This window comes from Monodon monoceros, unplaced genomic scaffold, assembly GCF_005190385.1.
Source record: "Monodon monoceros isolate NGI ecotype Baffin Bay Population unplaced genomic scaffold, NGI_Narwhal_1 Super_Scaffold_3, whole genome shotgun sequence".
Taxonomy (NCBI): domain Eukaryota; kingdom Metazoa; phylum Chordata; class Mammalia; order Artiodactyla; family Monodontidae; genus Monodon; species Monodon monoceros.
The window spans coordinates 6521116-6548188 of NW_021703780.1; the positions used below are offsets into that span (position 1 = coordinate 6521116).

At 51.4% G+C, this 27073-nt stretch overlaps 1 protein-coding gene across 4 annotated transcripts; it reads right to left on the minus strand.

Annotated features, from left to right (window-relative positions):
- Positions 1–588: 588 nt before the first annotated feature.
- Positions 589–25685, minus strand: TXNDC5 (thioredoxin domain containing 5). 4 transcript variants are annotated; one of them, XM_029241798.1, is made up of 10 exons: positions 25411–25685; positions 21885–22034; positions 16837–16942; positions 12382–12478; positions 10011–10126; positions 8545–8631; positions 7813–7956; positions 4820–4902; positions 3255–3384; positions 589–2253 (listed from the first exon to the last, which is right to left on the minus strand). In XM_029241798.1, the coding sequence occupies exons 1-10, from the start codon at positions 25683–25685 to the stop codon at positions 2131–2133; spliced, it is 1311 nt and encodes a 436-aa protein (XP_029097631.1). In that variant the 3' UTR covers positions 589–2130. The 4 variants fall into 4 exon arrangements, with proteins under 4 accessions (XP_029097631.1, XP_029097634.1, XP_029097633.1 ...); XM_029241801.1 differs by lacking the exon at positions 25411–25685 and adding an exon at positions 24856–25143; XM_029241800.1 differs by lacking the exon at positions 25411–25685 and adding an exon at positions 23243–24799.
- Positions 25686–27073: the final 1388 nt, after the last annotated feature.

The following is a 27073-nucleotide window of genomic DNA, read 5'->3' on the forward strand; positions in this document are numbered from 1 at the left end:
CCACCCCCCGCCCCACCCCCCCCCACCCCCCCCCCCCCCCAGCATTTGCTGTTTTCTTTGCTAGGACCAAAAACAGAGACTAAAGTGATCCCACTTTGAGGCGAGGCTCCGGGGATGAGAAGTCTTTTTAAAGCCCTCATTTTAACCGAGCTACACGCCCACACCTCTTCCCCTGAGGGACGGCTCTTTGAAAAAGCACGTTTACGTCAGGAATGTCAGCCCTCATCTGTGTCGGTAAAACGGTTCCTTGCCTCTTACTGGACAGCGTCCCGCATCTTGGGGTTAGACCAGCACAGGCGATGAGCTGAGGAAGGGCACCCAGCCTTAGGAAGAGATTAGGATGGGTATGCGGTTTAGGAACCGAAATCACGGTTTTCTCCTGTAGAAAGTAAGACTCAGATTAAATCTGAGAATATTTTTTAAATGTCTTTTTCACGATCATGTACTCGGAAACCAATTTCGTACTAAACTGATTAAATAACACATTTATGATCTATAACTGCACTTACAGCTTTTTTGTAAATATAAACTATAATTTATTGTCTATTTTATATCTGTTTTGCTGTAACATTTAAGGAAAGACCAGACTTTTTTTAAAGAGTTTATTTAGAAAGTATCATAGTGTAAACAAATTGTACCACTTTGATTTTTTAAAGCCAAGACTCATGACGCAAAGATGAATCCACTCATGAGGACTGTGCTTCTCTAGAAAGTTGGGGTCTTTTTTAAAGAACATCTGTGAACCATACACGATTAATAAAGATTTTCTTTAAGGCAGAGGCTGGCCGGGATCCTGTTGTTGTCTGCCGTGGACAGCGGACGGGGTCTTGTTTCTAAGGTCCTGACCACCAGGTACTTTGTGCCAAGTGGCCACATCTCCTGAGCGTGGGCGGTGGGGTGACGAGTGTTATCACGAGGAGCACCTGATGGCGAAGAGCCTACAGGCACATGCCTTGAGGGAGCCTCGTCCTACAGCTGCGGACTTCCAAGGGTGAGGGTAAACGTGCTCCTTATCAACCAGGACGGCGTGGGTTATGCGGACGCCGGTAAGGTGGCCTACTTCGGCCCTGCCTCTCTCCTTCTTTGATCTTGAGGTCAAGTTAATCCCACGCGTCTTACAGTAGAAGACTGACCTCCTCGAAGGCAGACGCAGCACAGGACGCGGCCTCTAAGAGGACTGCTCAGTCCAAAGCTGCTTCTGGCTAGGGCTCCCTCGCGGGGCTGCAGGGCTTCCTCGGTCCCTGATACGCAGACCCGGGAAGGCTCCTGCCCCAGATGGCCAAGCCAAGCAGAATCTTCCTAGGAGTTAACAGACTAGTCGGGACAAGCCTTGTGGAACTTTCCACGTGAGACATCGAATCTTCAAGTTCACGTGGACTCTGGCTTCATGTTAACTAATGAAATCTCTCACTCAGGAGGGACAGAAGTATCCCTTGAACAGTAATAAGCGATTGGTCAAGTATCAACACACAAGACTATGGCATCAGCATTACCTTACTCAGGCACGCGTCAGGAGTACCGCCGTTTTCATTGTGGCTCACCACTCCCCGTGAGAGAGGTATCAACAGAGACAGAAGATCCAGGAGGGGCTGGGAAAGTGGCTCTTCCAGAGGCGACGGGGTTTTGTGTTTTAAATCCGCTCCAAGCTACGGACCAACGACGTTATTAACAAGTCAACTGGGACCTTCAGATCAGAGCAACGCAATACCGCCACAAGGCAAGGCCGCCTTTCCAGAACTTGTGCGCAGACGGTTCAAAAACGATGCATCGGGTGATGCTTTCACCAAAATTACCCCAAAGCCAAAAACAGTCTGGCAATTGGAATTTCCTTGACTCTATTTTAGTCTCAAAGGAAACCATTTAGATTTCACTGAGAGAAGGCTAAAGGGGATGGATGGTAGCTTGCCACTGAAAATATTTAGTTTGCAAAGGGATCATGAGTTACACATGTACTTAGAGAAACCTAAGAAAGAATCTGTGGAGTGTGTTGGCTTAAAAAACACACACATGGAGAAGATAGCACAAGTTTAGTGCGTTCGGATCTCTGAGTCACCACCGCGAGGGACCGGGCAGCGGCCGCAGGACTGAGCTCCTGCCCAGGGCCAGGCAGGAGACAGCTTCCAGCCGAGCTCACAGTTCATCCTTCGCCTGGCGCAGGACAAAGTGGTGCAAGGAATCCAGGTCTCGGCCCCCGCTATGCTCGCTGACTTTTTTGCCTCCGCGGAAAAGCAGCAATGTGGGATAACCTCGTACCTTAAAAAAAAAAAAAAAAAAATTGAAAACCAACACAAAGTTGCTTCAGAAAAGATCCTAGAGTCGTGCCCAGGGAAGTCTATAGTTAAATTTTCAGAACGTACAGACCATCAAAAAAAGAACCTAAGAGTTCAGAAAGCAGAGCCTTGGGGCTCTTTATTCACTTTCCAACCCAAACCTACTTTCAAGATTAGCAACAAGGAGTGACTTCACCCTAGAGTGGAGTCTCGCCTGGGGAGCTGGTGTGGATGGAGGGGGCCTGAGGCTGCATTTCCCACAAGCTCCCTGGCGACACCAGGGCGCTCTGTGGTCCGTGCTGAGTAGCAGCAGGAGCCTCAAGGATGCACACTTGTCAGCACAGCTCACCTTTCTCTTTAAAGCACCAAAAAAATAAAAAATGACTGGCATCTTCTAGTAAGTAGACGACGTCTGTGCTACATACATCTATTCTAATAAACTCCAGAGGCCTCAAAAATGTTTTAAGAAAAAACACCACAAATGGAAAAATATAAATTGCAAATCTTCTGGGCTATTCGACGGTGCTAACAGCTTGGAAAGAAGGCAACAGTTACATAAAGAAGCCAAGCCTGGCCCATCGGTGCGGCCCTCTCGGGGAAGTGTAGGATCAAATACTTTCTGCACTGAGCACTGCCTTGTGTCTGTGTGTGCGACGAAGGCTACGAGCCAGCTGACCGTTTAGCCAATGAGAATGGCCGCGCAGGTGGCGCCCTGCCCTCAAGCTCAGAGTCTCAGGTGCTGCCAGCCTTTCGCCCAGGTGGCAAGGCCTGAGAACCCCCCCCTGCGCACTCACAGGAGACGGCCTTTCCTTTGAGAGAGCGGCTCTTTTGCTTCTCAAATGGGAAAAAAATCCCCAAAGGACACAAAAAGCTCTTTGTCGAGAGGATGAGTTATCTTGGTTGAGTCCACAATACCAAATTACAGCTCCACTTGGGATCCGCCCCCAATTCTGTCCCCATGAGTTTCCATCCATGTGGACCCACCGAGTACTTGCTGCAGATGTTCCGTTCCGCAGTGCAGTCCAACTCGGCGATCTTGACCTCCGCCAAGCCAGGGAATTCCTTTTTAGAGAGTTCCTCCCAGGTAGGAGCCAGGTTCTTACAATGCCCACACCTGGGGACAGAACAGCAACAGCTTTGTTGAGGTCCCGTCAAGCTCACTCGCCTGCACTTCACTGCCCAGCCTGTTTCTTCTGTAGGAAGCAGCCACCAGCTGCCCAGAAGTGGATAAACCGGCAGGTTCTCCCGCGGGGTGCGCTACCATCCCCCCCCCCCCACCTCCTGCACCTGCTCGTCCTCTCCCATCCCGAACACGGAATTCAAACCCAAGCCAGAGCAGGCTTTCGGATACCCTGACTGACAGCAACAAGACGGTCTGCAAACAGCTTCAGCTTTGCAACCATCTCTACGATGCGGTCAACTGTGGGCTTTTTAAAAAATCACCTGAATGCCAAAAACAGATCCTATTTCTTATGGTCTTAAATGTTCAAAAGAACTTCAAAGCTTCCCTGAAGCTTCCGGGATGTGGTGTGAGCACTGAGGCCACTAAGTTTGGCTCAAACTCTCCTTCCACCTGTTACTATACCCCCTTCCTGACCATCTTCCCCTCTATGACCTGCTCCCCTTCAATGAAAGGGGCTCTTCTGTCCTTGTACGTGATCTGTACAGCTTTAGGTTTTTTTTTTAAAAAACTAGAAAATACGTGATAATTTTAAAGGCACTATTTACTAGTGATTCTACTCTTTAAGAATAAAACCTGCGCAAGTCGTACAGGTCACTCGTTAACTTTTTTATCTCTGCCGTTACTGATTCTCATGGATACGCGCAATGAAACAAAGTGAGAAGCGAAAATGGCACGTGTGTGTTTGTGTTCAGAAACAGGATCTCTCTCTCCTCAACACTATTTTTCCAAATGGGTTGTTTCAAGACAAAGCGTTCTCCCTGTTTTACAGCTGAGGAAAGTGGGTTCAAAGGATTTAAAGGGCATCCAAAGCCGCAGTGGTTCACGGCACATCCTGGAACCTATCGTCTTCCCACCGACTGCGGTTGCCGTGGTCTCGGGCTCTGAGCAGCCCATCTCTGCTCTGGTCCCCGAGGGCCACGGGCCAGGAAGGTCAGGTGACTGACAGACTGCATGGCTCTAACGGAAAGCTGAGCTCTACTCGATTTCTCTACAACATCCAGAGAGACTAAGGGGCAGAGCTATTAATACCTCATGATGTTCACGGTGTTTTTAACCCCAAAAGCCATCTATTTGGCAAAGTGCCCAGATACCACAAAACTTCAGTGTTATATGGCCACGATAATAAGTCTCCATTTTTGTTTTTTCCAGAGCAGACTGAGCTTTAAATTAACCTCATTCTCCATAACTTTATGAATTACCACCAAACTTTAACACATATAATGACGTTTCCTTTTTCCCTATAGCATAACTACAAGTAAATGTAGTATCTGCCCAACACTGAGTCCGGAGGGTTGGCCTATGGCCTGAAAAATAGGATGTGACTCAAGCGCACAAGGACAAAGTTTCTAATTCAACAGCTACTTACCATGGGGCATAAAACTTGACGAAGGTTATGCCTTCTGCGATGGTGTCATCGAAGTTATTTTCCGTCAGTGCCAACACAGTGCCCTTGGGGGAGGGAAAAGCCACAATTCAAATACAGCACGTAGAGCAGAGCGGGGATCATGCTTTGGGATCGCAGAAATACAAGTCCGTCATCTTTTAAAATGCTGTGATGTGTGCTCCAAGGCCACACACAAATACCTGCACAACTCACTTTTCACAAGCTCCACAAAAGGGCAGTGACTCATCATCACCGGTCCCACGGTCCTGAGCCCAGGAGATGCGGCGTGGAGGGGACAGGACACGTCCAGCGTTCTGCCCCCAGCCAGCCCAGGCAGGGTCAGGTGCAGCCGCTGTCTCCAGGGCTCTGGGTGGGCAGGGCCCAAGCACGCGCCTCCCGGGCTTGGAGCCTCGGACACTGGCCGAAGTCCAAGCTGACCGGCCTCCCTGAAGTCTGTACACACTGCTTTCCCCGCCGACTCTATCGCTCTCATCCTACAGATTCATAATTATCTTCTCTATGTGATAGAAGGACCTTAGTTACACAAGCATAGGCAATATGTGCTTTTACAGATAACAGGCTGCTTTCCATTTTTAAATTCAAAGTAAATGTGAAAACTGCTCATTTGAACTCAGGCTGGAGAATTCAGGGCAAAGGTGCCACACGGCAGTCTGCTCTAAAGCGATTCTATCTTGAAGGCTCTTCACAGGATTATGTCTATGTGTTTTCCTCCAAAAACGGATCTGTGATCCTCTCGTGAGAATATGGATGATGGGGACTTTCCTGGTGGTCCAGTGGCTAAGAATCCTCCTTCCGCTTCAGGGGAACGTGGGTTCGAGCCCTGGGCGGGGAACTAAGATCCCACACGCTGCGGGGCAACTAAGGCCACGCGCTCCAGAGCCCGCGCAACACAACTACTGAGCCCGCATGCTGTAACTGAAGATCCTGCGTGCCTCAACGAAGACCCGATGCAGCCAAGTAAATAAATAAATGAATAAATAAAAAGAATACGGATGATGTATCACGTGGCAAAGTGTACCAGGGCTGCCCCACTCGAGTCCAGCACCAAGTACCATGTGTCTGTGACCAGGACGCAGGGGCACTGAGGGGGCCATCCAGACGCTGCCATCTTTATGTCCAGAAACATGACACCACACTCACTGAAAGACCCACTTAGTGGTGGAAAACCTCATTATAAATAGAAACCCTTCTGGGTTTGACAAAAACACCCACAGTATATAATTATACTCGATGTGGGGTGACCTTTACAACCGCCATGACACACGCTCCCTTGACGCGTGGTCCCTTAACTACGAAATCGTTTGTTTACTTCTTAAACCAAAACTTCCACTTTTAACTAACACCCACGCGGTCCCCAACCTACAAGCGTCCCACTAGGGGCTGGGCCTGGGGGGCGGAGGCGCCATCACGGCCCCACCCTGGGAGGACGGGGCCGACGGGGCCGGCGGCCGCCGGCTCTCCAAGCCCGATCCCCGGGCCCTGGGCGTGACAGCCCCAGCGAGTCACGATCGCTCCTGTACGTGCTGAGGCTGGACAGTCACCAGGGAGGCGTCCTCCCCAGGACCAGGGCCGCCCTGCCCGCCGTCCTGGGTAAGAACCTGGCGTGTTGTGGAGTGCAGTTGTGTGAGCCGAGGCGGCAACACAAGGATTCAGCTTTGGAAGTACACTGACAGACAAACAGGCCTTATGTATGGTTCTCGGCTGGGAAATCCGAGCACTGCTTTCCTGGGAAAACACTATTTTGACTCCCCGAATAATCTCATCTTCACCCACGGCTTCGGCATCCGTTTGTAGCTACAGGAGCGGATGCGGGAACCTCCTCGTCTAGACAGGCATCCGGCTTAAGCTCCGGACTCTTACCTGTCACCACGTGCAGACCGCCACAGCCCTGGAAGCAACACCTTGAATAGGGACCCATCGCCTCCCTCCCACTCGGCGCCGCCAGCCCATCTCTCCCTCCCCCCCTCCCCCATCCCGACTGTGCAGGGGGAGCTGGACGCCCCTGCCCACCGTCCCCGCACCCTTCGTCTCCAGATATAGCGGTTTCCGTCTCGTCCACACAGGCTGCAGCCAGCCGGCTTTCTTAAAGTCCACGTCGGCTCCAAGCCCTCCACTGGCTCCCTGCAGACCTGAGATCTGCGGCTGGCGGACAAGGCCCTCCGGGGGCCAGCCGCCGGCTCCCTCTGCATCCCGCACGGTACCCTTGGCCTCCTCGCGCCCTCTTCACTCCTGCCGGCTGACGCGCTGCCAGGCGGCCTTCCCCACGGCTCTCCGGCCGACACCGACTCACCCGTGGGGTGGCGCTCCCTGCCTCCCCGCCCCGGCCTGCGTCGCAGCACCGACATCTTCGCGTGTCTCCCCCTTCCCACCCGCCACTCTCCACAGGCGGAAAACGACCTTATCCGCTTTGTGTCCTGGCGGCCTAGGACAGTGGCTGGAACGCGACAGGGCTTGATAAATGCAGAACGAACGAACGTGAAACCTTACGCTCTGAATATACGAAGAGGACACCTCGATAAGTCAGCGATCGTCTGGACAAATGAAATAGCCTACAGCGATCTGCCTCTGACATTCCACCGCGCAGAGCCTTTCTGCTGCAGCTCTTTCAGGGGCCTTTACCACCTTCACTGCAGCAAGTTACGGAAACGAGCAGAACGGGCCCAAGAGGCAACAGCCCAGCTTTCACGGCAAATACCTTCAAGTTAGTGAGTGCTGAATCAAAGGGAAGAACTGTCCAGAAATGCTGACACCAAATGCTCGCAGGATCCTTTGTCTCACACCCACTCCAGGTTCTTTAAAGGGAAGCTCTGTCTACGCTGACCCCCTAACAAGCATGTGAAAGGAGTTCAACAAAACGCTGTGTTGAAGAGTGGACCCCAGCCCACCAGGTGAATGACCGACCACGTGCTGTGCCTGCACTGTCACTTGGAGGCGGGAGCTGACCGTGCACCCACCCGGTCGGCCGCGGGCTCAGTGGCCAGCGTGGGGGCCTCCGAGGGCTGGATGGGCTCCGGGGCGCCCCTCTCCGTGCTCTGGAGCTGCGATGCCACGTACTCCTTCAGCGACTCCAGATCCCGCTTCCCCTTGTACTGATCAACCTGTCCGGGACACAGGCGACACAAAGACACGTCAGGGCTGTGAATCCTCAACCCTCCACCTGCCCACGCGTGACCCGCCCCCGCCGGACGTCTCTGTCTGGGTGTCCCGGCTCTGTGGCATCTGCTGCTCAAAGGTGAAGGCAAAGCACAGATGATCAACCGCAGTCTGGCTCTGGGCAAAGCACTTTACAGCGCCTTCCTTCTGCAGAGCTAAGCGTTTCCAAAGTCTGGGCGCTGCCCAGCGGCCAGGGACGAAGCCGGCATCTAAGAGCCTTACCAAGAGCGAGCGCTGACCCCTCTCAAAGGTCGTAATCAGAGCAGTTACCCTAGGACCGTCGATCCGGCTTATTCTAGAGTTAACCTGAGCCAGCTGAGATGCTTCGGGAGTGCATAACGCCTCATGGTTTCTGTCAACCCGCCAGGCCTTACCAACAAAGAGAGAGACATTCTCGCTCTGTGATGCGTATTCCTTTAAACCAGTGCCCAAACAATCTGTGCTGGCAACGCGCCGCCCCTGTTAAACCACTCGACTGTTCAGCCGTGGTTAAGACATACATCTTGTCTCAACACTAAGACCTGAAGACGTACCTTTTTACCGTCTCGGAACCAGAGGAGAGCAGGATAACCTCGGACCTGGTTTCCTGAACAGAGTTCATGGTGCTGTGTGCAATCAACCTAGAAATACAGATCACGCGCCCAGTCAGTTTCTCCGCGAGCCTTCCTGGTAAATGGGCTCTTGGACGCTCAGTACTTTTTCAAAGAAAGAAAATTTCTAAAACTCCCCATCTGTAGCATCTCTGCCAGCAAGTTGCAGCTTCTGGAGAGACTTTACCCCAAAATACACCTGAGCTTAGGGAGCAGAGTGATGGGATTTAGAGACATGATTTCTTTTCACTCAAAAATGCCAGTTTGGGGAGCAGGTCAGCAGATGGGCCCTGAGCAGGTCAGCAGATGGAGAGAGGGAGCCTAGCCTGACATCTGGAGAAGGGGACGGCCAGCTGTCGTGGACAGAGACCCACGCCAGTCACAAAGCTAGCTCAGCAATGTATTCTCAGGTTCAGGTGTTTTAAATAGGAGTATTTGGAATATAATAAAGATAAAACTGAAAAGATGTCAAGTTAAGTGTTTAACACACAACAGTGAAAACTTCACTTCACAACCATTACAATTTCCTAGGCATCTGCTCTGTGCCCAGCGTCGTGCTCAGCATTTTACCGTCACCCTTACCACCGCCCCAGTCAGATCTCGTCTCGGTTTTGCGAAGGGGGAGACTGAGGTGTGGAGAAGCTGCTCGAGGGTGGCCGGCCAGGTCTGTCCGAATCCCACGTTTATGCTTTTGGCCATCTCACTGCGCTGGGCACATCACCTTATTAGCTACAGTTCCTGAACACGCAGCGTTACTCCTGTACACAAATCAGCCCCCAGCGAGGTAGAAAATGAGATTTTTATAAAAGCAATTCAGGCAGGGTGTCTGGTAGGTGCTGGAGGATGGACGGATTAAAAGTGCTTGAAGGCCCGGAAGCTGCTCTAGATATTTCCCGAAAACCCAGTTGTCAAGGCATCACTTCTGGCTTCCCTACGTAAAGTGGGAAAGAATTCCTGGCAGCAGGGCAAAAGCCAGGGCTCCCCACGGGCGGGTCTTCTGCATGCAGGCTGCACACAGGGTGTGAGCACAGAGCCCAAGGTCCTTTTAGGAAAGAGCTCTTGGGTGATTTCGACTGTGGATGGTCTCCAAGTACGTCCAGTGAATGTTCTCTAAGGCTCTGCCCCATATCTTTGCAGAAAGGGCTCTGGGGCTGCCAATTCAGAATTGGCCATTGCTTCAAAATAAACAAAGGAGCCAAAGCCATAATTTATCTCTAGACTGTGGAAAAGCCAGCACACTCGAAACCCGGCTGCCATCTGTGAAGGTGAAATGAATTATCAAGTGGCATGCTAAATGGAATTAATAAATCAAGTTTGCGACTTTGTGCACAGAATGAATAACGGGCTACTCTGCTAATTAATCCAGCCAAAGACGGTCTATTTCCGGTTTAATAAGGGCTTTCACTTACCTTGCCAATCTTGACAGTTTCGGAATGTTCAAGGCCCAGAGCCAGCTGCTCCCAGGTCGGAGCCAGAGCTTTGCAGTGACCACACCACGGGGCGAAGAACTTGATAAAGTGGTCTCCTTCGGGGGTGGGGGAGGAAGGCGGGGGAGGGGAGAGGGAGTGTGAGTTACACCCACCCAACTAGAGGGTGAGGGGAAGCGTCTCATCTTTGTCCTCCTGCAAAGCTCAGTTCAGCATGAACCCCTGAACTGGTAAAAAGTGACTCCCCATCAAATATGTCTCTACCCATGAGTTCATAACGATCCTTAAAAACCAATCTGTCATCTTTGGAGGACAACAGGGACCCAACTCATTATTCGGAAAACGGGCGATAAAGGGAAAGAATCAGGCACTTAGCCTGTCTTTCCCACGTGAACTGCACTGCTGGATAACCAAGTGATAAACGAGGGCAAGTGTCTCCTGCTATAAAAATGAAGAAGGGATGCTTGAATTACAGCAGCAGGCTTTGCATCCCTCGTGAGTTACGGCTCTAGGCGGTGACAGACGAGGCCACTGACGTCACAGAGAGACTTCCCAGCTACGCAGTGTTGCTCACACCCCCGAAAACATCAAACAGAAAGTGATAAAGTCCCTAGATTCAACGGCCAACTCACAGGGAACAGAGACATCAGGGTGACGTGGACAGGGCGACCGTACTCCACACCATGAAGCAAGTGGCGGTTTCCCTACAGCCAGGGCAGTGCCTTTTGGGGGGCGGGGCACGGGAAGCGAGCAGTTTTCTGTCTTGAGCCGGGTGACCGCTCTATGACCATTCACTACACCCTACATTGTTTTCTGTATCTGGGTTTTATTTCACAATAAGATAGAAGATCTAAAAAGACTGAATATCACTCCCCTTGGCTAGGAAAAAAAACAAGCCTCACAACACCATGATTTAGGCACTGAAAACTTTCATCTAGGCTCTTCTACCTTGACCAGCCTAGGGCCAAAACGGTGTCAGGCTGAGACCAAACCGAAATCAGGCTGTGGCCAAGGAGAGAACCAACCAACGGACGCTGACGTGTGACTCAGGCTCAGAGTCGGACTTTGCCATGGCAACGCTCACCGCGGCATCTTGTCACCGCGGCAATGATGCGTTCGAGGGAAACGGGGAAAAAAACTTGCTTCAAAATCAATACTGTAAATCCACTATACTCCAGTTAAGAAATTTAAATAAAAACATTTTAAATATACATGAGCAGCTGCTCTGCAGGGCTGAAACCACATCTCCAGACAGGTGTGTCGCTACTTTGTGCTGTGAGGCGGAGACAGGAGGCCCGGCAGCTGCTCTCCGAGGAGAGACCCTCACGTCAGCAGCACGAGGCCACGGCGTGCAGGCACACGGCCCCTCGGTGGGTGACCTGCTCGGCGGTGGGGGGGGGGGGGGGTCAGGGCTGGGCTTCGGACGGTGGTCTGTCACGGGGTGGCCCCGGGAGCACGTGCTGCAGGGAGCCCAAGCCCGTCTCAAATTAAAGCGACTCCCCTTAGGACAGAAACCCTGTCAGAGCATCTGTACCAATTAACTAGCCACCTTTAATTAAAAACGGCTGAAAGCATCACCACAAGCGATGTCAGACCTTAAATGGGATGTATTTCAACTACCAGCAAGCAGGAAGCTTCAGCGCCGGACACAATTTTAAGCCCTCTTAAGAGCGTTTCCAACCCCGTCTCCCAGGAGGATTTCTCTCCATGGCAGCATCTGAGAGGGCAGGTCAGCAAGGAGGCTGAACGCACTTTCAAGCCTTTCACTGCTGAGCCAACACTTGCGAACGTGTGGAGAGAGGCCGTGCACATCATTAACGTTAATCGTACTCAGGTCATTCCAACGTTTAGGAGACTATTTTCAAAAACTGAGATTTGGTATCGAAAACTATTTTCAGTGTAAAGAACACCTACGCTGATTCGATTCGTGTGGGGTAATGGTCCCAGTAAATTCTGGTTTAAACAGGTAAGAGAACCTTTGTTTCTGCCTCAGGTCAGTAAATACGCTTAACATTGACATAAACCAACATTCTTATCCAAGGACGCACGGTCCAGCCGGTACACAAGTAAGTGCACCCACCCACCGTCAGTGAGCTCTCCACACCTGAGGCTTTAGCTTGGTATTAGAACTGGCCCTTCCCTAAGGACAGAGACAAAAGGAGAAATCATCTCCGAGAGGAAGAGCATTAAACACTGATGTCATCGGGGTTGGGGGAGAGAAGCTCTTGACAAGTGCCACCCATGCTGCGACCCACCAGCCCTCAAGCAGCAAGAGGAAAAGCCAGGCCCCCCCAGGAGGACGGCCCGGGCAGGGGTGCCCAGAGGTGCAGACCCGGTGCACCTGCCCGCCTACCTTGTGCCACGTGCAGGTCAAAGTTGCCGGCCGAGAGCTCGTACAGGCCCTGCTTGAGCTCGGGGGCTCGGGGTGGCTCCACCTCGGGCTCTGGCGTCTGATGGGAAGAGACGGAACAAGGGTCACTGGGTGTGTGTGTGAAGACCCAGGGGAGCCCATGGAGGCTTCTGTCTGGAACCTTCTATGCTCTCCTCCCTCCCCTGCCACCTCGAGGCTTCGAGGGACACTGCTGTGTTGAGGTGGCGCCCCGGGCAAAGAAGCGACTTTGTCACCCTTGGCAAATGCTCGAGGACCGATGCTCCAGGCAGCTGGGTGATGGCCTCCCTGCCCCAACCCGTCCTTTGCTGTCCCCAAACCCTACCCAACAGAGCAGACAAACTGAAGGATGGGCCACCCCAAACCAGCACCCTGTCCCGTCCTTTGAAACATGACCTGAGACGTCTTGTAGAATACAGAAGGAAGCAGCACCCAAAGACACAGAAGAAGCAAAAGGGACACAACGGGGAACAGGAAACCATCAGAGAACAGGAGGGCCTGGCCATCCTTTATCTACACAAACATAAAACCTGTGAAAGAAGGTAAAACTCTGAAGGGCTGATAAAAGAGAAAAGGTGACGAGAAAGAAGATTCAGGTGGACGGAAGGCAGCAAAGAGAAAACCACAGGGTAAACATGGGCTGCACTTTTAGCAAGAATATAGTTCATGGGGCTAAGTTTGGGACAGAAACACACAGTGAACAGACAAGAAGTGGTATTTCTCCAGTACCTGGCAGACACCAGTGTGACAACTAACTACTAACCACTCTACCACACCATTCGAAATGTCTCAATTGTTCAGGCCGACACAGCCACGGCCTGCAAGCAGAGGTGAAGAGAAGACCACTGAATCCCCACCGTGCTATAGACACGTGGGTGTTTATTACTCAGTTTTTATCTAGTGGTTCATATTTCTATTAAAAAGAATATCTAAGTTAAGTCTTTAAAAGCTTTCAAAGTGCTGACAGCTCAAAGCTGAGCAGTAAAGCACCATGAAGTTTTCTTTTCCACTGCTGGCTTGACAAAACTTTCAAAGTGCTAAGTACCCAGACAAAAGGATGCCCAAGAGTGATGGCTAAGTGAACAGTCAGTTAAGTTCCAATAACATGAAACAAAAGACTACATGTCACCCTGCATAAGATGTTCAAAGGGCTTGCAGTAGTAAAATGTCCATTTATGGCACTGAAGGAGCACGTGCCTCGGTGGCACGTAGGGATGGCCATTATGGGAACACCACAGTGTATCACAGAGCGGTCACCCTTCCCTCTCCCCAGGCTGGTGACAATGTGGGCTTACAGAGTCTTAAGAAAGCGATCTGGCAGTATTCATCAGGGGCCATAAAAGTGGTCTCGCTTTTTTATTTTTTGCCTTGCAATTTTATGTCTGGGAATATATCTAAAAAGTCACTCCAAAGTAGAAAAGAAAAACGTCCTTTACAAAGATAAAAATGTTCCTTATAGCATTTCTGATGACAGAAAAAATACACATAACCTAAATATCCATGGACAGAGAAGAGCTGAATTATGGCAAATCCAGGAGATAAAATATGGTCAATATAAAGATGATTCAACTATATAAAAAGATCATTAACAAAATGAACCATGTTTATTTGATTATGACTGTTTAAGGAAAAATTACAGAAGGAAACATGGAAATATAAAAATTGGGGTACAATTTAAGAAATGGCAGGTTTTCTTTTCTTTGACTTCCTTTTATACTGCCATAATGCTAGGAAGGAAAAAATCTAAATTTATCCTGTTTAAAGATGAAAATGTATATATTAAGTTATTTAGATATAAATACAGATGAAGTTTTTAAAAAGTTTTTGCTTATAAGGCAAAATTCACATTGAAAAGAATTTCGGTTTGCAGTATTAAGTCTGAATATTTGAACTTTTCTATAATAAGGCACCCTGTCATCATTTCTAGCAATTATCTGAGATCCCCACTGCTTTGAGACACAAAGATATGGCCAGTGGGTAACTGAGGTCTCAGGTGGGGAGGGGTGGGTTCCATGTGGCCACGCCCCCGGGGTACCCCACTGAGGATGGCTACGTGAGCCTCAGCCTGGCTGCCCCGTCCCCAGCCTGTGCTTTGGGCTCCGCTCCCCAGAAAGACGTTCGGCTCATGAGATGAAGTCTTTCTGCCATCCTGACACTGGCAGATGCTTTCGTGAATAAAGTCATCATAGAAGACTGGCTTTTTGCTGAAAAGTTTACTTTAAATGTTTTTGGAGACCATGAACTCCCCTTTAAAACTGGCTTCCGGGCTTCCCTGGTGGCGCAGTGGTTAAGAGTCCGCCTGCTGATGCAGGGGACACGGGTTCGTGTCCCAGTCCGGGAAGATCCCACATGCCGCGGAGCGGCTGGGCCCGTGAGCCATGGCCGCTGAGCCTGTGCGTCCGGAGCCTGTGCTCCGCGACGGGAGAGGCCACAGCAGTGAGAGGCCCGCGTATCGCAAAAAAGAAAAAAGAAAAAAACTGGCTTCCTCCCCTCAGAGGACATTTCCACCAAAAAAAAAAAAACAACTTGAAGTTTAAACCTATGTGAAAGTTACACCTGCTCCTCCAGCTTTCTTGCCATGACAAAGATGCAAATTTACTCTCCGCGAGGTTTGTGGTTTTCCCTGTTGCCTAAAATTAGACACGTCTCTGGTCAACACTTATTCAATACCATATGCCGACATTCTTCTCCGTGTGGTTCTAAACTTTTAAAAATGTGAGATAAAGTAGCACTTGGGAAGCAGCTGGGTTTCCGATTAGCTGTGACCTCTACACAGAATCTGGGGGACAGCTGAAGGACCACACCCTGGAAGATGACACCAACAGCATCAGGGCCCCCAAAAGAGCCCTGGAGCCCAGACAACCTTCAGGTCAGGGAGCGCCTGCCTGATGCAATACCACGGTCTTACTCCAGTGCTGGACTGGACATTACATTCAAAGACTTCAGATGCTCTTAATATTTTCATCAGAAACGTACAGCATGAGAACACTGGCCATCTTTCTATTCCCGTCAAAATACAGCTCAGCCTCTGTGGGCCTGAGCAGTCAGCGTTGATCCGAAAGCACCACCCACGAAGGGACACTCACTGCAGGGCTCACGACCACAGTGATTTATGACAAAACTAAGGCTCCTAACATCAGCTGGAGGAGGATTACAGGTTTTTCTTTGTAACACTCTACATATAACTATGTCTTTAAAAAATATCTCAGTAACACAACATTGTAAATCAACTATACTTCAATTTAAAAAAAAAATCTCAGAAATCATACAGTTTCCCCAATTTCCTGATATTATCCTTACCACGGGGGAGGCCATTAACACATGGAGAGTATGAAGGGTATTGAATTCTGTTATCAGCAAAGCCACCTGGGGCCGTGGGGCTGAGGGTTGAGAAGAAAAGGGAAGATTCACACTGTGGGTACCGCCCGCGGGAGCGAGGTCCCGGGGGAGGAAGGGCGGGGGCCTGGCCCTGACCCTGGGTGGCCACGAGTCCATCTCGGGTGCTGAGGAACTACTGCGAGCTGAATTACATGTGAAGGGGGCACAGAGGGTATGTAAAAAGGAGTAAGTCCTCATCTGTGGGCTGCATCCTGAAATATTTACAAATGACACTGACTGTGCAGCCAAACGTGGGGTGGGGAAGCAGGGGAGACAAAATAAGGCCCACAGAATGGGAACCACTGTCGAGGCTCAGACGGGCACGCAGGGCCACCTTCCCTGCACTCCTGCCCACCATCCATTAGACCCTTCTTTCTACTCTGGTGCCTGTTTGAACTTTTCCATTACAGAAAGTTGTTAAAAGTTCATCTTTTCCCACTTACATAAGGTACTTAAAGGAGCCAAATTCATAGAGGCAGAAAACAGAGCGCTGGGCGCCAGGGACTGCCGGAGGGGGAGGGGAGTCAGGGCTTAACGGGGACAGGGTTTCCTTTCGGGAAGACGGGAAATTTCTGTGCATGGACGGTGGTGACGGCGGCCCCACGTTCTGAACGTATTTATACCACTGAATCGTACACTGAAAAACAGTTAACGGCAAATTTTATAGTGTGTGTATTTTATCACGGTAAAAAGAAAAACTGAGAAGAAAAGTGAACCTTTACTTATGATAAAAGTTGCTTTAAGATGGTACTCAAGGCTTCCCTGGTGGCGCAGTGGTTGGGAGTCCGCCTGCCAATGCAGGGGACGCGGGTTCGTGCCCCGGTCCGGGAAGATCCCACATGCCGCGGAGCGGCTGGGCCCATGAGCCATGGCCGCTGAGCCTGTGCATCCCGAGCCTGTGCTCCGCAGCGGGAGAGGCCACAACAGTGAGAGGCCCGCGTACCGCAAAAAAAAAAAAAAAAAAAAGATGGTACTTAAACTGGCCTCTTGACTACCCCAAAAATGTAGGAAGAAAGAGGGGGCGGCTTCGTGTGCACTCACGGGGGGCTCCTCGTTCAGTGTCTGCAGCATCCAGTTTTCCAGGGCCTGAAAATCCCGGGGACCCTGGTACTTCACAGCTTCTTGGCCAGGCTTGAAAAACTTCAAGCTGAAAAAGTAACAGAGGATTAGTTGCAGTAGATTTTAAAGCACTTCAAACCACTCTGAGCAGAGAGCAAACTCGGTTAGCGGAACAGTCATAAAAATGAGGTGTCGGCGGGCTGCAGGCAGCCCACCCCTGCCCCTCTCTGATGATACTTGGAAAAGAAAGAAAAGTAATGTTCTAGGTGATAACACAGTCACTTAATCCTGAACTTTTAAAAGTTTCTTATGTTATTCTTGAAAAACAAAACCGGGGTGAACACATCAGGCCGTGAGTTAAACCCCCAAAGCTACGAGGGTTCAGGTGTGCAGAGCTCTCTAGCTTTCCCCTGCCCCATATTTGTTATCCTTCCCCGGCTTCAGTAGTTTTTACGTTCTGCATTTCGAAAAACAATTTACAACTGTAGTAGAAATAGCATTGTTCTGCAGTAAATGTATTTCCAGGATACACTGTCAGCTATTCAACTCTTACAACGCATGAATATCCAGCTACTGTGAGAGTTCAACTTTCCAACTATAAGGACAACCTTGACATTGGTTGATATGGCCCGTTCACTTGCCCCCAGAGAAGGAATCTTTTCTATTTTACACACATGCTAGGTATCTGCGGACAGAGCAAGGAGCTCTGCCTTTGGAGGGGAGCAAAGACATCACCAGAGGCCGAGATGAACACGTCCAGACGCTGTGTCACTCCACTGGTGACGGGACAACACGGTCCAGATAAAACTTAACAGAAGGCGTCAAGGAAGGTGGGGAGGGGCGGGAATAATTCTTCTATTGACAGAATTAATAGAGGGTGGCAGGATGGAGGGGGGAAATATGGCTACTGACAGGTAACAAACACAGGCTAGCATTCAGGGGCGAGGCTACTCATCTAGAACACCCCTAACGCCTCCTGGCACGTACGTGGGTTTTGTTAGGAGATGCCCAATGCACAGTGTCAGGAGAGTGCAAGAAGTTAAGATACGCAGAAATCAAACTGTGGGTTTGGATAGCTAGCCCCACAAAGGTCTTAAAATGAAGTTTCACACCAAGCAAGAAAACCAACACACTGGCTGTAGAAGGCATTCAGGTGAAAATGGGCTTACTGGCCTCACCCAGAAGCTCAGATCCTGTGATGGGCTAGGGGACATCCCAGTGTGTCTCCAGTGAAGAATATATGTCCCCTTCCCTAGCAGCTTATACTCATATAGCCATGACAAAAAGATGCAATCTAACTCGATTCGGCCAGTATGTCCCTTCCTTCACGAAGTGTAACATTTCAAGTGACTCCAAAGCAGGCTCTCAGACTGTGAACACCCGCATCCACCCCTTGAGACGCTCTGGAAACGTAAGCTGTGCCCACAAAGGACTAGAGGTGGCTACTGTCCCTCTCCACTCCCTACCTCTCGCCCCAGTACCTCCCGCTACCAAAGCACTTCAGGATGGAAAAGAGTGGATCCTCAAAACATCAGAAAGGAATAAAGACGCAGACGTAGAGAATGGACTTGAGGGCATGGGGGGCGGGGAAGGGGAAGCTGGGATGAAGTGAGAGAGTGGCATGGACATATATACACTACCAAACGTAAAATCGATAGCTAGTGGGAAGCAGCCGCATAGCACAGGGAGATCAGCTCGGTGCTTTGTGACCACCTAGAGGGGTGGGATGGGGAGGGTGCGAGGGAGACGCAAGAGGGAGGAGATATGGGGATACATGTATACGTATAGTTGATTCAATTTGTTGTACAGCAGAAACTAACACACCACTGTAAAGCAATTATACTCCAATATAGATGTTAAAAAAAAAAAGAAAATCTGAAGGCTTAAATATTAATTGTAACAATAAAACTATATAAGAATTTTTAAAAAATCAGAAATCAGAGCAGGCGCTGTTGAACCCATGTTCCATTCCTTTGCTAAGGTTAAAATGCAGTAAAACCTAATCTGGGACTTTTCCCTCATGTGGTGTACACCGAGCGAAGCAAAACTAGTTTTTAAAATCTCTTCCTGTCGTTGGATTAAAAATCTTTCTAACCAGCTCGAGTCTGAGATTCTGGTTGAGTTCACAGAGCTTAGGGAGGGCACAGCTTCCCTCACGGGGCATCTGACTTCATTCCCACTGTACATGGAGGTGAGGGCAGCAATGCAGAGCGGGCCACGGGGTTCATGCCCCAAGTATAGCCCCAAACTCTTCTGCTGTTACCAAACCTCCACATGGGCACTTGTTTTCCTGGTGACCTGTTCCTCAGTCAAGGAGACTGCAGGGGAAAAGATCCCCATTGCTGGGTCCCTCTGGAAAACAGCAATGATGGAAGTTCTACTACTATAGATGAGATGGTGTTATGGGTCGAATTGTGTCCCCAAAAAGTTTTGCTGAAGCCCTAACCCGCGCTACCATGGAATGTGACCCTATTTGGAAACAGGATTTGCACACAGGCAATCAAGTTAAAATGCGGTCGTGAAGGTGGGCCCTAATCCAGTACGTACAGAAAGGGGAGATTCAGACACAGAGAGAGACAAGCAAACAACAGAAGGCCAAGTCCAGGAGCAGGACTGGGGTGACGCTTCTGCAGGGCAAGGAACACTGAGGGCTGCCCTCCAACCACCAGGGGCCAGGAAGAGGCAGGGAAGGACCCCTGACAGGTTTCAGAGGCAGCACGGCACTGCCGATGCCTTGATCTCGGGCTTCTGGCCTCCGGAACTGTGAGAGAATACGTTTCTATTCTTTTCAGTGGCATTCTGCATGGCAGCCCTAGGGAACCTCCTTCAGCCCTGCCCCTGCCAGCATTTTCCCAGGTGATAAAGATTCTTTACTGGCTCAACAGCAAGACCTCAAAACATCTTCCCGAGTGTAGGCAGCCTTCTCCAGGGACCTGGGAACCCCAACTCCCTCCCTCTCCAATCCTTTACTCCAGTTACAGGTGACAAGGGAGGGATGACCTAAAAGCTAATGTGCTGACACCGCGCTCCGCAACCCGCCTCAGCATTTACATCGTCATCTGATCCAGGCCTCGAAACATCCCTAGAAGTAAAAGCTCACACAGGCTCACCTATGAATGCCCTAAGGCCACGACATGTTACGCAGCATGCCCCTACCTCCCGCATTCTGTGAACAAAATCTGTTCTCAGGCTGCGACGAGGTTCCTTCCCAAACCACGTAGTGGTAGCTCATTGTATTGTATAGTTCTTTTCAACAACACAAAACCAGTGCATGGTTTTCTTGGGGAGACCATATCTTCTAAAAAACAAATCAGGACACCTGATCCAACATGGATCTTCCAGTATCTGTGAACAGCATCTGTGCAGTAACTGAATGTTGCAGCCAGAGAGCTCGTATGACTGGGTGCAGGTGGAACCCTCTACTCTCTCCCTGACACTTGCCTTCTCAGCCCTATGACTGGTCCTGTTTCACCTTCCCTATGGCGTGGTTTACCGTGCACAGAGCCACAGGGCCACACACAGCCGGCTGTTTCAGAGTGGACACCATGGCCACCCATCTCTGTTGCTCCTGTACCTTGAAAGTAACAGGCTCTCAACAGGTAACCGGTCCCACTTCTCACTGGCTGCTGCTCTGGGATGCTCTTCATACAAGCAGAGTTTACTTTAAAGGCAACGCAGTGGAGGACAGGACAGTGATGCCAACAGGTAGGTACATACAGCAGGAAGTTTTGTCTCTATTGCTCTGATTTGATGTATACTTGAGTTACTGCACCCACATTAGCAAACAGTCACCAAAGACCAAGAGTTTCAGGGCCCTTTATGGAAATACCAAATCTCCAAAGGTGAGAGGAAACCTTAACATTATTGGGTATGTTCAGATCGGTATCTACACACGTTATTACACACAACAATGTTATGGGGGGGTGGGTGTCAGCATCCTACTTCAGACTCAGAGGCTGAGGAACGTGGGTGGCCAGAGCTGCAGGATAAGTACACGGTAGAGCTGGGGTCCAAACCGTGGCATCCAGGTTCCAGCCCAGAGCTCCTGCCATTTTCCATGCGGCCTCTCAAGTTTGAAGATCAGCTCGGGTTTCCCAAAGGATTGACTTCATTTGTCAATCTGAACAAATATTTGGGGACCTGCGGTGCCCAACCCCTCCCCCATCCTTCTGGAAACAGCATTCTTCCCTTTTTTGGAGAAGCGCTCTTAACTCCACCAGTAAATGTTGAGTCTGAACGGGGCTGCCGTCTTCCGACAAGATCCTGCCTCTCGGGTCACAAAGATGGTTTCTGGAATGAACAGTCCATCCAAGCTGGGCCAATCGGCGACAGGCCCAAGTCCGCCATGGCAACAGAGAGATGCAGAGCGGGGGGTTAAGTCACCTTAAGAGGCGGGAGGGCAGAAAAACAGACCTCCAAACCCATGGAGCTGAGTCTCAGAAGCCTTCCCCCACAGCCTTCAAATTAATTCCGTCTTTTGTTCATTAAGCCAGTTTCCATTTCTGTTCTTAAAACCAAAAAACTGTTTTAACTGTCAAGGAAGTAGGTAGCAAGTATCACTTGTGAGAACAGCTGCACTTTCTTTCCAACAAAAACAGCCCATGGGCCGGTCACGTGGGAAATAACTCTAGAAGGGAGGCTTAAGAATTAACAGAGTGACCAAAAATTCAGACGAAAATTCATGACAGTCGGTGCTCATCGTGTAAACGTACGTGTGAACGTCAAATGTGACAGGACCTCGTGGAGAATGCCATTTTTGTCTGGCAGACACATTCTTTTATAAACAGGAAAACTCAACTAATTAAAGGCTTTTCCCAAACAAAGTAAAAAAAAGGCACCTAATACACACACGGTGTAAATATAACCTTTCCCTAACAACAGGGAGTGCCTGCTTAAAGTCGGCACCCCCTCACTCCTCAGAACTACAAAGAAGGTGCCAAAAGTTTAACTTGAACTTTCTTGGCTGAATGCGGCTGGCGAAAAGCCGAGGAAGACCCGGCGGATACAGGACGCGAGCGCCTGTCACTTACGTGGGGTACCCACGCACGCCCTGGGCGGAGCACACATCCGAGCTGGCTGTGCAGTCAACCTTGGCCACGTACACCTTGGCGTCCTCCATGCTGTTGTACTTGTCTCCCAGGTCGTTCCAGGTAGGCTGCAGCCGCTGGCAGTGTCCACACCTGTAGCAAGGTGACAGTGACAAGCATGCTGAGCGCCGGGGTCAGAGGGTGCCTGACCCACCTGCTCAGCCATTTCCTAGGGCAGTGGGGCTCTCTGATCCAACCCCTTCTTCACACTGCAGTGGAGACGGAGCCGGACAGCTCACAGTGTCTGCAGAATCTTGCTCCCCTGCTTAAACCCTCCGGAGAGACCCCGCATCGTTCTCGGCGTGAAATCAAAACTTAGCCAGGCGCTGTGCCGGCTCCCCCTGGATCTGGTCCCTGCTGACCCCCCACCTGACCTCTGTGCACACTGCCCTCCTTGCCTTGCTGCCCACCACTGGGCCATGTTGCTGAGTTTCCATGTTCCTGAAACGGCCATAGCTTGGCCGGGCCCTGGGAATCAGCATACTCTTTTCTCTGACACTTCCTCCCTAAACCCACCTGGCTCATTCCTATTTGTTCAGTTTGGGTGTCACTTCCTCCAGGAAGTGACTCCCAGGCTGTCTGGTGTCCACTCTCTTCTCCCCTTCTTCTGGAGAGCTCCCTCGCTCCACCTCTGTGGCGGTGGCTCAGCACTTCCCCTCGCCATGGCTCCTTTACAGTCAGGTCTCCTCCACCATGTAACCGAGTCTCCCCAAATGCAAGGCAGCCTCGAAATGAAATCAGCTCTGCATTCTCTCCAGTGAGAAGCATACAAAAAGCTTGTGGCCACCCCCAAACTTCTAAATCTGATACACTCAAACATACACTTATAAAATTCACTGTATGAATTTAACTATACACAAACACTATGGCATGTGGGGATTTTTCCCCCATTCACCTGGTAAGTGTGTACTCATGATGTCTACGATGTAATACTTGCTGTATTGCTTTCTAAAGTGTGGTAAGAACACCCAACACTTAATAACTGAGTTCATCCTCAAAATAATTTCTCAATAAAATCAGTGTTAAATCTCCTTGCCTCTTTTCTTTTCTGACAGATGACCTCACCAGGAAGCACCTAAAGGAAGCACTGGAAAATTCTGCTTCAAGCTAACCTGTCTTCCCTAAGCACTTTCTTGGCCAGAGAAGAGAATCCTGCTTTATAAGAGGTTCGAATACAATATGAATCCCTTCTTTTCTGGAAGACAACTGTGAGGGAAAACCCCTGCTAGATTTAAGTATACATGGTACAAGAGACAAGCATCATCCTTTCTACAACTGGATCCCCAGTGTCTGGCACGTACTAAGTGCTTGGCGATCTCTTAGTGATGGATCCGTGGGTGCCGTGCAGTTGGCACTTCTGGGTTTGGACCTCTGGGGCTACAGCACGAACCTCTGAGACAGCAGCTGCATTCACAGGCAGTTTGTGGTCACATAACAGAGCAAAGCCACCCGGTCCTTTTGAGGAGGCGGCTCCAACCTTGCCCTCACTGTCACCAGGTTCAATGTGACCTGAAAACTGGCCATAGAGAAGCTATGACCTGACGCTGGCACGAGATCTACAGCAGTAGGACAGCCCTGCCTCTACCCAGTTCAGAGCAAATACACACAGATCGATGTTTTCATTAGCTCCTGCCCCCAAATCACACGTGGGCTCCCAACATTCCAGAAACTGAAATGGAAAGAGGAGGGGCAGCCCACAGCGTATTCCATCTGAGCTCCAATCTGCTCTTAAAGTCTAACTTTTAAATGTTGTCACAGAAACGCACACACCTCTATTTAAACATTTCACAGCAGACTATTAAGAAGCAAACAAAAACTTTAAAAGTTGCTTTTCCGGGTAGCATCCACCTCAAAGTCCATAAGCCACACACAATGAAACATTACATTACTTTAAGGAATGTACTTAATACCAAGTGCCCGGTCCTGTCCCTCACTCAGCCCACGACTAGCTGGTGAGTATTACAGAGACTCCAGAATTAAAACTCCACTGGCACTGCACGGACCTACGATGTCTACATGTCAGTTTTTCTTTAAAACATAAGGGAAAAAAAATCCATGGGCAGATTTATTCCACAAAAATAGGCTTCACTTAAGTAGTGCATTTAATTGGAATAGCTGCTCTGAGAATAATACCCTTCACAAAGTACCTATCGATGTCCATTATGTTACACTACAAAGTATTTTCTATACCACTGGCAGTTCTACAAATTCAACTCTTGGTTCTTGGGAACTGGAAACACAATGTGTCTATGGGACAGCTCTGACCCAGACCAAAAGTGCTGATTTAACTCCAAATGAACTGAAATACAGTCATCTGAACATGGGGAGGAAGAGAAAAAGTTTTTCCCCCAACTTCCACCAGCACATTTTCTGAACAGGCCGTTTTTCTTGGGCATCTTCTCCCTATTCCTTCCTGCATCCCCTTCCCACATCTCAAGGAGCCTCCTCCGCTCTGGGGGCGAATGCCAAATTCTGCAGTAAAGCCTGCAAAGGGCCTTGGGCCCGAAGACTGGCTGGCTGCTCCGCCCACGGAGGACCCCCTTCAGCGGGCATCTAGGCCCTAGGAGGAAGGCACTCAGTCCCTGTGCTCGTGCGAATGACGGGAACGCTTTCTGTAGGGCAACCCACAGGGTAGGCGTCTCTGGGTTCGGCACCGAGGCCACACCAAAACCCCCCGCCCCCCGAGAACCACGGCGAGGGGCACCGTCTGCTCAACGTAGTAATAACTTTTCCCGTCTCACACTTTGCAGACGACCAGGCCCCAAGAGAGCAGAGAGGAGCAGGTGCCAGAGGTCGGCCTTGGGTCCGGGGCCAGTGGCTCCCATCACCGCGAGCACAGCCCCCCACCGCCCCGGGGCTGCGACGGGCCCCCAGAACCCGCACTGCTCTCCATCCCCTGGGGGAGAGCAGGAACCTTCTTCTGCCTGGGCCACCCCTTCCCGCAGGGTGGGAAATCACGCCTTGTGAGTCCCTGTGTTTCGATTAAACTCGCAGGCCGGAGGTCTGCCGTGCGGCGAGCGAACCGCCTCCGAAGTCCAAGTGTGCACGCCGGGCGCCTGGTCGCCGGGGCGACCGCACGTGGCCTCCGGGTCCCGGCGCACCGCAGGCCGCTGCCTCCGGCCGGCGCAGAAGTTTGGGGCCAGGGGGCGGACGGGCTCCGAGCTCCCAGCGGCCCCGAAGGGCGACGACCCCTTCCCCTCCCCCGGTGTGGGGATCGGGGGAGGGGCGCGGGAGCCGGAGCCGCGGCCTTTTCCGGCTCTGCCCTCGGGGACCGCCCCCTCTTGCTCCACCCCGGCCCTAGCGCCACGTCAGCCGTGAGCGCCCGGCGCGTGCCGCCTCCCGGCCCGGAAGACCCTCAGCCCCTCGCCGGGCGCCCCCAGGCCGCGGCCCCACGCCCCCCGCGCGGATAGTGCGGGCCCGGGCCAGACCCGCACCCGCGGAGCCCGAGGCGGGCGGTGCGGCCAGTTACCAGGGCGCGAAGAACATGACGAAGTGCGCGGCGCTCTGGATGCCGTGCGTGAACATGTCGGCCGTGTACAGGTGCTTGGCGTGCGGGTCCTGCCCGTCCCCGCCGTCGGCCGCGGGGGGCCCGTCCGCCGCCGCCCCCGGCTCCTGGGCCCAGGCGCCCCCGCGCCCGCCGCCGGCGTCCAGCAGCAGCAGCAGCAACAGCAGCAGCAGCAGAGGCGCAGCCGGCGCCAGGGCCCGGGGCCGCGGCGGGAGGATGCCTCCGGCGCGCGCGGACATCACGGCTGGTTGGGCGCGCTCTCGCCGCGGCGGCCGGTAACCCCTCCGCGCCCCCCGCCCCCCGCCCCGAAGAGGCCCCGCCCGCGCCCCGCCCCGCCCGGCGCGCGCCCGCTCCCCGGCGTAGGCTGGGCCCGCGCGCGCCCGGAGAGCCTGGCTGGGAGCCCGCGGAAGGAGGGGGTCCGGGCCCCCGACAGCCTTACGTGCCGGGCCTCCAGCACTTCCTGGGACGGCTTGGGTTACTCCCGCAGGGCGCTGCACCTCCCCAAACCCAGGCTCTGCCCGCTCTGGCCTGGAGCGGGGCTGAGTGTTGGAGCGCCGGGAGGTCACTGAGGGGGATGTCAGCCTCGGTTCATCTCAACGTACACAAAGACCCCAGGATTTCAGGCAAAAGGAATAAAGAGCTGCTGTCAGCAGAATTCAGGAAACTGAGCATAATTGGCGGGGTTTACACCTGAATGAGTCAAATTCTTGGCTGGACCTCAACTGTGATTCTGGGCCTGAGCTCAGGGACTGATGAAAACCCGCTTAACAAGAGAAACGCGTGCGGGTGTGCCCTGCCCTGCCTTACCTTGAGGGTGAGGAGAAAAGCTCCAAGCATCCTCTTAGACACTAATTCCGCAGGGCTCCTCCTCCAAAAACGCCTGACTGGCGTCCTATGGCGCCCTAACTCCCCAACTGCATCAAGGCTATAAAGACACGCCTACTCTTGCTGCACTGCCTCCCGTGGAGACTGCGAGGTTTCCCCAGGTGTGAATCATATGAATCGGGCACCTCACAATTCACATCTGCAGGCGCACACCTGATTGCACGTGGTAGTTGAAGGTTAGGCCCCGCCCTAGGGGTCGGAAGGAGACTCATTGGGTTGCTTCCTGGGATCCTGCTTGGCCTTGATTTATCCTCAGTCTGGGAAACTCCAGGCAGTGACTCCTGACACAGCAGGGGAAGCGCCCAGTGATTCACCTGTCATTACACTGCTCCGGCCACTATGCACCCTTTAACCAAGGTTTGCCAAATACCAAGTCATCAATTTCCCCTCAAAACCGATTCTCCCAACCAGTTACACTCAACACGTGGGAATCGTCTCCCAATTACTCCCCTCCTTTCCCTTATCTCTGATAATTCAAGCCAAACACATTTCTTGCCAAATACCATTTCTTTCCACCATTCTCAGTGCTCATACCCTGATCAGACCTTAATCCTGGCCTGTGCAGTAGGCTTCTAAGGGCCTCTTTCATTCACGAGGCTGGAAAGTTAACTTTCCCAAAGCCTGCCTTTGACCATGATAGTTTGCTGTGAACACCCTCCCCCCGTCCCCATCTACAGGGTAAAACACAGAGTCTTCAGACTGCCGCTCAAGGCCCTTAGCTATGTGATTCCACGTGCTCTGT